Raw genomic sequence first — 11,804 nt, 5'->3', positions numbered from 1 at the left:
TTCGAAAGACATGGTTGGTCGCCTGGGGCAAATAGTTTTTTGAAAGCGGCAAGAATGTACGGGGATAAACTACAAATAATGAATGTGGGAGTCAAGAAGCAACTACTTCGCATACACAAGGTACATTTAATTTGTTTAATAATTATATTTTCAGAGCAGTCACTATGATTTCGAACGTTTAAGGCTCGTTCACACCGAAGCGCGTTTCGTAAGCGATTTATATTATTTTTAAATTACTTTTTTGACAATTATATCTTGTATTTATTTGTTTTGTAATCTAGGTAGGTACCTACTTATGTTGTATAATTTTATAGTTAGTTCCGTCACAATTTTGTATTATGTATTTTAGCTTATTAGAAAGCATTAGGAATTGTATTTCAGGTTGCAAAAGGGCATTTCGTAGAGTTTTGATATCTAATAGGTATAATATCTTGGAAAAATAGCACGCGAAGAGCTTTGAACTTTTATGCCAGTGGCGCCATATAGCGGAATTTGGAAAACCGATCTGACGTATTTTTTGACGAACTTTTTGACTCTCACTCATATATCACACCGAAAGGTTACAACTTTAGGATATGGTCTTCAAGTATTTTTTTGTTAATTTAGGTACCTACCCTCTGTCGATATAGGTGGGTACCATCGTACGTCGCCGTTTTTTACCCGATAGCGGCAAAGTAAAAAGGAGGGTTATGTGTTTGACCGCTATGTATGTATGTATGTGTGTATGCACATACTAACCTAACTTCTAAACCACCTGTCAGAATTTTACAAATGAGGTGTCACGAGAAGCGTCTTGATTATCCGGTGGTTATAGGTTATTTGACGTTACGGTAAATTTAATGTGGCGCCCTCTAGAGGACATAAAGTCAGAACAAACGTTTCTTTTGTTACTCAAATGAAAGGGCTTAATTTGCACATTTCAAATATGCATATATTACTAGCCGTTACTTGCGAGTTTATTTTTTTTTTGTTTACGGCAATCATCTAAACATTACTATTCGGAAGAATTTCAGAGAAATATATCTATTTTCTTGTTTCTTACCTTTTAGAGCGTCAATTATAAACTTATATTTTTATAAAATTCATTATGCCAATCCCTATAATAAAAAGTTCGGACGCTTTTTACTACTTATAATAATTTTAACTATTGATGATTTTTCAAAAGTTAAAATTATTATAAGTTTCTTAAAGAAAAATATAAAATGTTATAAATGTTATGTTTTTTTATTACTTATTTTTTATCTACCGTCCGGTCTAACCAAACAAGTGTTATGAGAATATTAAATAACATTTAAAAAATAATACAGCGTGGTAGTTTTATCAAATTACTGATACCAATACTGAGAATATAATGTTTTTTATTAATATAAAGACATATTTAGTAAGTAAATAAAGTATTTAGTTTAAATAAAAAAAAATCAATGCCGTAAGCGTGGCCAATTATTGGTCAGCAAAAATTTAGTATCGATCGCCATCGACTCGCAATGAAGAAAAGAATAAAAAAAAATACGGTACATTTGGTAAAGAGTTATATCTCCAGAATCAGAAAGGCTGTTTCTCTGGGGTTTATAAATTAATCCTGCGCAATTAAAACAAATGTTGACTTGGATAAGTGGTCGTAAAAATCTGCGAGTATTGGTGATGACTTAATTAATTTTTAATGCAAATGCCGATGCGAATGTCCGCAACATCTCTGGTACACATAAGTATAAGTTTGAGTTTCATTTAGTATTTCAAAGAGAAAACGACCTTATTATTTACTGCACTTGGTCATATACTGTTTACTGTCACCTTTACAGTTAAACATAACTAATTGACTCAATAATATCGACCACTAACTAATAAAATCAATCAATAGCATTATGCGCGCGCGATACTATTCTATAAAGTAACAGTGTGTAGGAGCCTTTAGCTTTAACTCGCTTGTGATTGGTGGGCGACGGTGAGGCGCGCCATCGTGAAAGTACATCTGCGGGGCAGGAGCGGGGGGGTATGGCGGGACAGCACGGTGCGGGGAGGGAGCCGCGCGCTTACCCCTCCGCTCCCGCCGCGCCTTGCGCGACTTGTCGACTTGCCTACCCCTCCCGCTCCCCTCGCGACTCGAATCACACTCACACCAGTCACACCACCTGCCCGCGCGCCCCTCTGTTGTTCCGTCGGTTATTCATTGTTTCATCACGCTCGCTTCTAGAACGCGGCGCGATGTCAATGTTATCATTGTTATTGTTACTGATGCTTTAATTGCATTCTGTGAAGTTTAAAGCGTCCAGTCTGCATTGAAATTCATCTCTCTTTGTTCATACCTATTAATAATATTTAAGAAAATAACCTCCTTTTGTGAAGTCAGTTAAAAATATAGATTTAAGAATTACCTTCCTGACTTCACATAATCAACCTAAGTACCTACCTAACTATAAAACACATTGAACTAAGTAGTTTCTTTAAATTATTTGCTTTTTTAGATATTACATTTAGCTAGGCAAAAAATAACTAATCAAATCCAAGGATAAAAGTGACCATCTTGTAGGTACTCTGACTATGACGTCACAAAGCTCTTACGCTAAAAACTCGTAAAGATCTCGCTCTCTGATTAGTTTCGTACAATGTACCTATTTGTCTTTGCTGTGTATAATTAAATAATAGTTAAATATTATAATAGATAATTACCAGGAAAACATTAATGTTTAAATGTACATTCAAGCACAAAATGAGGTTGTGTTATTACAAAGGTACCTACTACTATCAAACAGAACTTCTAGTTCAGAACAATTACTGATTATAGGTACCTAGGTCCTATTTCAAAATAGATAAAGTTTTACAATAGTTTAATTGCTCGGTATTTGATCTGTTAAAGTCTAAAATCCTTTTTATTTTTGACGTGACTTATTGTAGATTTGCCGCAGATGGCATTAACTACTTGGCCGGACAAACGTCTAAAATCCAGTGATGTGACATTCATATTAGAATTCGGCCGATCGAATCGAATTTATTTCATCATTCTATTTTCTTATTTTATTTTTATTTCGATCGATTTTATTTTCTCATTCTTATTATTATTTAACACTAGTAGACTTATTTCAAATAGTATTAACTCACATAAAGAAATCTGTCTGTCTATTTATCAACTTAGCATAATGTTTTCGAGTGAGATTCATGCGACTAGTGAGTAAATAGTAGGGTCGGTACCGTTCGTTGTGCCACTTTCACTAAGCGTTTGCGGCGGGATTGCGCACCGTTTATTTTTTTTTATTCATTCGAAAAAAATATTCAAAATAGCATTTTATAAAAACATATTTTTTTTACATTTTATTTTATTGTGTTTTTATGTTTAATAACTCTTTATTATTTTTAACTCTTAAGTTTTTTATACGTACTGATGGTAGATGTAACGACGACGACATAGGTTTTTATCACGTGGTCTATATCCTCTTGGCATATAATATACTTACAGTCGTCAGAGGGGCGGTTGAGGTTAAAAGGTCATGTAGATACAGCGACACGGGTCTGCGGTGGACACGTCGTTTTGTGGTTGTACGTACCGATTGATGATAAATTCGAATCAGGTTTTTTAATTCAAATCATAATAATATACATATTTCATATGATAAGAAAAGTTCGTTATTATGCAATTTAGGAATGAGGGACCAATTATTATTACTTACTACAATAATTATATTGTTACGTAATAAAATAACTCAAGAAAGAAACGAATGAATCCATTAATTCATCTTTAAATTAACAGCTGTCAATCATCCGTCTCTTTCCTTTTCGGAGGATAAGAAAATGGTAGGTGTAACTCAAAATATACATATAATAATTAGATGGTGTGTACAGGTATGAAAACCACCATCATCATCATTAATTTAAGAGCGACGCTCTTGTCGGTGTAGTATTTTCTTAGCTACTTTTTTAGGTTAAAATAGGGCGTGGTGGTTTCCCTCTTGCCTTCCGCCCCAACAGTAATATACTACCATTATTATTATTAATTATAATACTTAAATTAAGTATAGATATTTTAAGTAAGGAAGGAGACTTGGCCGTAAATATTATACTGTGACATACCGATAATTTTAATTATAAATGGCATTCCTGTTTTTCTTTGCGAGGCGTATTTTTGCTCAACAATAGAAAGAAGAATGGCATTGGAAATTTTTGGTGTCTTTTTTTATCGCTGCGCACGATCCAAACTGCTGCAGTCTTATAGAGGGCATTCATACGAACAATAGTTAATATGACAGCTAAGCTATAAATCGCATCCCTCTCGAGATGTAGTCGGTCAAAGTTGCATTTTATACTATAAAAAAAAACTATTATTGCTGTGTTATTTACTGTATTTTTTTTACTATGAAAAATCAATTATTTTACTATTTATGAACCAGATACATGGAATTTCTGTCATTATTGGTAGTTTTCGTATGAAATACCCTTAAGAACTTCGAAAATGATGAATGAACAATTTATGTTTCAGTTCTATGTATGGGGAACCCCGATTTTGTTTTCATTTTCTATTTTTGTGTGAAAATTTTAATACGGTTCACAGAATACATCTACTTAACATGTTTCAACAATAGATAGTTCTTACAGTTTCGGAAAAAGTGGCTGTGTCATAAGAACGGACAGACAGAAATGACGAATAAGAGTTCCGAATTTTTACATTTGACTACGGAACTTTAAAAATCGAGTAAAGTTAGACATCTGTAAAAGTCACTTTACAATATCTGCACATAAAAGAAACGTCTTGTAGAGCACAGTAAAAAGTGCAGTCTTGTAGAGAACATTCATGCAAATGATAGTAACTATTATGACAGGTTAGCTCTATGCCGCATCAGTCTCGTTATCAGTCGGTATCGGTATTAGAAGTAGGTGCCTACGTCTACAGCAGTTAAATTTATGTATTTAAAAAAGTCATACGGCTTACAAATAATTAGTCCAAAACGAGAGCCAGTCATAATTGCCATATTATAATGAAAAATAATAATATGTCAAATTAAAATTAATAAACAAAATACGAACCAATAAGACACAATACATCCATCACGGATACAATTACATTAAATAAAATTATTAACTTAAATAATGATGATGATGACAATGATAAATGTGTTCTACTCGTCTCTGGTTGCCTTGAGTCATTTTAATCATTTAGTTGTGAATAAACGAAACACCAACGTCACTAAAATAATTTGTTTTGTCCACAGAACCCAGTATATCAAAAGATATGGGATTCCCCGAAGATAACTTAAAGACTTATGAAGTTCCTATCAAAAAGGAAATAACCATATCGGTGAATGAAGATTACACAGAAGATACGGGTTTAACCAGCGATACGGAGGTGCAGACTGAAGAATACAGCTGTAGCAAAACTTACTATCCGAGGGTACCAATAGTATACACCACTAGACTGGATGACATGAAGATTTTTGAACAAATAAATAAAGAACCAAAGTTATCTATTAAAGATATCACAAGTCATATTATATTAGAAAGCAAGCCAAAACTTAAGGGGCAACTGGGCAATGTAGTGAACCCAGTAAGTAAAAGACATCCAACATACCTTATACAAACATTAGAACAAATTAATAATATTGCGCAAAATCAAGTTGTATATAATTATGAAGAAAGTGTAACCGAGACAGCAAACGTATTTGATTGTCAAACGTCTAATGATTTTGTAGAAAAAAATGAGACTTTGTTAAATATTTGTAATCCACTAAATATTGTTCTTGAAAGATTTCCATTTGAAATCAATTTAGACACAAATTACCATTGTGATATAGAGCCACCTGCTAAAGTCTCTCAAAAAGAGCAAAAACTTCAAATAGTAAATTCAAGAGCATTTGCGACAAAAATTCAAAACCTTAAAGTATACTGTTTGGTAATCAAGGACCATGTTTCCAATGAAACTGAAATGTACTACATAAGTAAAGGTGTACTGACAAAATATTATAGTCTGCCAAAAATAATTGACATTTCACAAATTCCACAAGCTTCCAAAATACCTGTATGGGAAATGAATGCTTGTTGTTGGTATTCACGCCAAAATCAAATCGCGAGTGTAAGGGAACGTGGAATAATTCAGTTTATTTATAAAACTCATGGTTGTCAACCGGGAAAATGTAATTGCTGTTGTTCGGGTGAATATAATAAAAGTTCTTCAAGCGGTGGCACAAACGTCGATTTGCCGAGTTCTCCGGATGGTCCGATGAATGCAGATGATATGGAAATAAAGGAGTTTGAAAATGAGACGTCACAATTATTTTACCAAATGAAGAATCGAGTTTCATGTGGAAAATATGGTTACAGCGAAGATTGGCTCCAAGATCTATATAGAACGGGGACGTCCCCAGTTTTTAGTGATACTTTGATTAGCAAGGCTTTACAGTATACCAGAGTCCCGCAGCAACCTCAACTAGAATACACTACGAACCCCAAAGTCTTGACTTCTCCTATTCAAATGAAGTTAACCGACAACACGGATGTAGAACTAATCAAAATTACAAATGACAACGAAATATTAACGTACAGAAAGGAATCTAAGGACAATATTGACCATATTTTGAAAGATAAAACGCCAACGTGCTCACTTAAATCTCAAAACGTATGTTGCTGGTCTGCACGGGAGAATTTTTTGCGTAATTGTTTGAAGTACCTCCCAAACATGCAATGTTTTATGAAACCACCACATTTGTGTCAATTTGGTAACTGCACATGCTGTTGTAAATTTCGTCCAAAAAAACTCCACAAATTAGTTCCTATAACTTTGTCAAATACCATCAACTCTTTCGAAAAATTTAAAGAAAATGACACTTTAAAAGGTTCATCTGTTATGAAAAGACAAAGTTATGAAAATCAGGATCCCAAATACCAAATAAATAATAATATACCTGAGGCAACTATGAATATTCAATCAATAGCAGACGGTGTTGGCCCATATGGCGTGAACCCGTGCATTACTATGGTTCCCACATTACAGGTACCTTTTATCCAACCCGGACATCCGTTTGTGTCGAGGACAAGTTCGCCGCCAGTTCAATTAAACTCCGGTACTAGTTTACCTGTAAATAGTACCATGCCGCCTCCCACAAAACCCATAAATATTGTTCCTGAAGCAACGAACACAAGCCCCATGGATTCAACTGTGGATTCAATGATCACTACAATTTTAGATAGATTTAAAGATGTTCGTCTAACAATTAATGAAAAAGGTCAAGTTTCGGCAGAGCTAACCACCCCAGTTCATGAATTGAATACCGCAGAAGTTAAGGTACTTGTTAATATTTTATCTCATGCCCAAAAACAAGTTGATGAACTTGGTCTGGTTCCTGGTACTGTCTTAAATAATGTGAACCCACAAAATACGCAAATAATTACACCACCCGTTCCTAGTACTGTCTTAAATAATGTAAACCCACAAAATACGCAAATAACTACAGCAACCGGTCCTGGTACTGTCTTAAATAAGGTGAACCCAAAAAATACCAAAATACCTATACCACCCCTTATTAGTACTGTCTCAAAAAAGGTGAACTCACAAAATACACAAATAACTACACCAACCGTTTCTGGTACTGTCTTAAATAAGGTAAACCCAAAAAATACGCAAATAACTATACCAACCGTTTCTGGTACTGTCTTAAATAAGGTAAACCCAAAAAATACGCAAATACCTGTACCACCCCTTATTAGTACTGTCTCAAAAAAGGTGAACTTACAACATATTCAGAAAACTAAACCAAAATTCAACATCGTCGATAGCAATAATGATACTACCGATATCATTGATGAAAGAATAGATATTTCGACTAATACGCAACATAATACAAACAATTTCAAAGATACTTTTTATAATTTCATGAATATAAATTATAAATCGTTTATTTCGTTATTTAATGGTTCTGTGTTCACGCCTGAAATTACCGTTCCGGTAATAAGTGACGTTTTCACTTTACAACAACCTGACGAAGCTCTGGACGAAAGTGACGTGCCCTCGACATCTAAAGGAATTTGGTATAAACCTCCTGATGTGCATAAGAGGAAAGTCAAAAAAGGATTACTTGAAATTGATACAAGTGAAAATGAACATGAACCTGCTCTAAAAAAAATCAAAATTGTTTCTCCCTCCAAACTTTTCGGGTCTGTGACCACCGATAGATCACCAATAAACGAGTCACCGACAATGCCCACAGTAATGCCATTAGCTTTCCAACAGAACGATGATCCGCTGTGTACTAATGATCCTATCAATATACAGCCACAACTTTTCAAGAAATATAAAGAGCCAGTTATTCAGCCGCGGTTCGTAAAAAAATGGCGTAAGAAACAAACCGATAATGATCCCAAAATTAACTCACCAACAAAGCCCAAGGGACTTAAAACTTACAAGCGTAAAATACAACAGTCCACACAACCGGATGCTGATACTGCAGTTATTTTTCCGAAAATAGGCCACATATGGGGCAGTGCTGAATTGCCATCCAAAAGTAACAAGTGTTATGAAGGACACGAGAACTCTACTCCGCTAACCGACACTTTGACCCAGCAATCTGAGGTTATCCAATTGGCGTTCGAGCCTGAAAGTGGCATAGATACAGTACTTGTGGAAATTGATGACGACGATGATGATGTAAGTGAGGCAATTTTAGGTACGTAAATCATGCCCATGATCTAATGACTACTATTCTTTACACATTGCACCAAAACATGGAAACAGTTTCAATAGGATCTTCGAATACCGGTGGTCAATGTCTACATTGAACAACGGTAATCTGTTAACACATAAATATTGCCTTTTGGCGAATATCCTATTGGAACCTAAATAATTTGGCGACATACATAAGTTCTAACTGAATATTTGCAAAAGAAAAAATATTCCAAGATATTTTTGCGGTTACTATAATGATATTGATTGAAGACCTAACCAAAAATAAGGTGATCTATGTAAAAAATAAAATCTTTTTTGTTATCTAACGGGTGCAAACTAAAATACAATACAACTACCAGCATTCTGATTTTATTTTAAGGTTTTTTCTTTAAAATATACATCTTAATAATAGCAGGTGGCGCCAATAGCTCAAGCTATGTGTTTTATCTGTTATATCAAAACTCCATCTGATTTATTCTGAATTAGAAGTAAGTAATTGACTTATATATTCTATGAGAATATCTACTGTTATTGTTATTTTATTGTGTAAAATTACTAGCTAACATTTTCCTGTATAAAGCTCAAATGTTATCTTTAACAATAGATACAGGTAATTATTTATGTATTTAAAATGCGTACCTGACAGAATTATTAATTTAATTGTAATGTTGTCTAACAGTTTTTATAATGGTACCGATTTGGGCAACCACCATCTTAATTTATTTTGGCAGGACTGAAACCAGTTCTATCTCTTTCTTGCACTCATAGTAAAAGAACGATGGAACTAACTTGAGAGCTGTGAACCTAAAATAAGGTGAAGTTTGTGTCCGCCACAAATTGGTACCATAACACCATTGTACCTACTTATAAGTTAAAATAAAAGTTAAGTTCTTAAAAAAATAGTAAGTACCTAAATAATACAACAGTATTTTTTTGCGAATTTTTATTTTGTGAGCGTACCTAAGTGAATGGCTTCATATTTTGACTGTAAGTAACTATGAGGTAAACCAAAGTATCTACCTGACATATTAATTATATTTTCTTTGCAATATATAGTTACATAAATAGGTGTACATCAATGGTAGGTATTACCCCTGGCCGCCATCTTAAGTCATTTTCTATCGAGGTTTCCTTTCACGATATAGCTTTCAAAAGTAACCTAATTAGGAAATTATAATTTGTTGAAAGCAATGTTAGAATATAAAATCTGATGTCGGCAAAACCAGCCTCCCAGCATTAGCATCCACAACAGCACCCGCACTGCGCCCCCCTCTATCAGCCCACCAGCATCAGCCTTCAACCGAACCTACCCACCCCAGCGTTCACACCAGCACTCGCCGCATCTGCCTCTCCCCCACCGCATCCGCACTACACCCTCATCTGCCAGACATTCACATATGTCCAACATACCTACTCTGGTCAGTTTCCATTTTTATTGATTTACGCGTAAATCATTTCTAATTTCCCGACTTTACGATACCTATCTACTTACTTATACTATAATGCAATGACATCTGACGGCTTCATTCATGATGCTTACTCAGTAACACTTATAAGAGCCTCATTTCTTTCATACAAAAGACATCAACGAGATCAATATTTTTGTTCCATAATATCTAATGTTGGTAAGACCATACCTAACTTTGAAACTTCTAACTAAAAGTTTATTTATTTCCATAAGTTACAAAAAAGACGTCAAATAACGCTAACTTAAAATTACAACCTAGATCCCACTCCGTGTCAAACTTGGCCCAAAAGTGCCCATGATACTAGCAGCGTTACCGCGCTGAATTGCCACGGACAACCTCTGAGCCAAGTAAGACCCGCAGCGGAAAACCCGAAATTTCTAACCCGATTTTAATGAAACTGGCACTATTCCATATGCTGGATGTATTCCCTATTTAATATAAGTGTTTGGTCCAAGTCTTAAAAGCCCTCAGTGACTAACACATACATACGAATATTGAGCGGGGACGGTTATAAATAAACGCATCGAAGTCGTGTCGTGAGATGAAAACGGCGCACAAATTATAAAATGTGATAGTGTGTGTAACCAGGTGGGTATAGCGCGTAGAAAAACGCGTCATACCATACATAGCGCGTGGTGAATGGCGCGTCACAAGGGCTCGAAATCAACTCTACCGATCTTTCAATCCTTATTTTTTGTACTTACTAAATAGGTTTTCGAACTAAATAAGTATACCTGCCTACCTTAACGTGACAACATAAACAACATTAGGTAGGTAGGTACCCATCTATAGGTATTATAGTTTATTTTTTGTTGAAATTACATTATAAACCTACTGTTCCATAGGTTCCTTACACAACATAAGTACCTATTATAATTGTTCAATACAGTCTTCAACACTTCAATTTGGCCTAGGTAGGTATTTCATCAACTTTAAGACTCGCGTTGACGCTTTGGCTCGGACGACAACGCTAGCGCCTCGCACTTCCACAAAAAAAAAACAACTCCCAATACAAAGCAATGCTCCAACCGATTTTATCGATAGAGTTCAAGGTACTCTATGTATATACCTACCTATGGCGCGCCGCGCGGCAGCGCGCATCGCTCTACGCGAGTATGGCGTACTTACCTACCTATTTACGGGACGTTTTAGCTCGCTGGAGGTCCGTGTTGCTCTATGTTTAGCTGGCAATGTAGAGAAAGGGGACCCTACCTACGTAAGTATGGAGTAAGTATGTTTCATGGAAAAAGCAAACCAATAATCTGAAATCATAAGCAGTAATCTAAGTACCTACCTATATACTTACGCTATCTAAGTAAGTTACCTAAAAAGTGAAATCAATTTATACATAAACAAATAACAAGTAGGCAGGTAATTTATCATTCTTTTTTCTCTACGTAGGTAACTACCTATATATATATATATAGATTACTTTAACATTTATGTTATAAAGAAATACCTACCTGACTAAATGCAATATTTATTTTAATAAAATTGTCTTTCTTTCCTATTCGTCCTAACTTCACAAAGTCTACTACCGAAATGCGAAATGAAATCGATGTTCCCCCACTATTTTCCCGCATTGCACTAGAAGCTAAGAAAAATCAGTTTATCTCTTTCGCACTCGTAACGGAACGTACAACGTCATAGCCCGCGCCGCGCAAACGTCGGAACAACGCCATTTTGTTGTCAAA

The 11,804-nt window shown here is 35.0% G+C and overlaps 1 protein-coding gene across 1 annotated transcript; it reads left to right on the top strand.

Moving 5' to 3' along the window:
• Positions 1 to 91: 91 nt before the first annotated feature.
• LOC126376475 (uncharacterized) lies at positions 92 to 9,573 on the top strand. The gene is made up of 2 exons (XM_050023869.1): positions 92 to 120; positions 5,199 to 9,573. The coding sequence occupies exon 2, from the start codon at positions 5,219 to 5,221 to the stop codon at positions 8,648 to 8,650; it is 3,432 nt and encodes a 1,143-aa protein (XP_049879826.1). The 5' UTR covers positions 92 to 120; positions 5,199 to 5,218; the 3' UTR covers positions 8,651 to 9,573.
• The last annotated feature ends 2,231 nt before the right edge of the window (positions 9,574 to 11,804 follow it).

Source organism: Pectinophora gossypiella, chromosome 21, assembly GCF_024362695.1.
Source record: "Pectinophora gossypiella chromosome 21, ilPecGoss1.1, whole genome shotgun sequence".
Classification (NCBI taxonomy): domain Eukaryota; kingdom Metazoa; phylum Arthropoda; class Insecta; order Lepidoptera; family Gelechiidae; genus Pectinophora; species Pectinophora gossypiella.
Note: the sequence above shows the minus strand (reverse complement) of the source record. Positions and strands in the feature narration are given on the sequence as shown.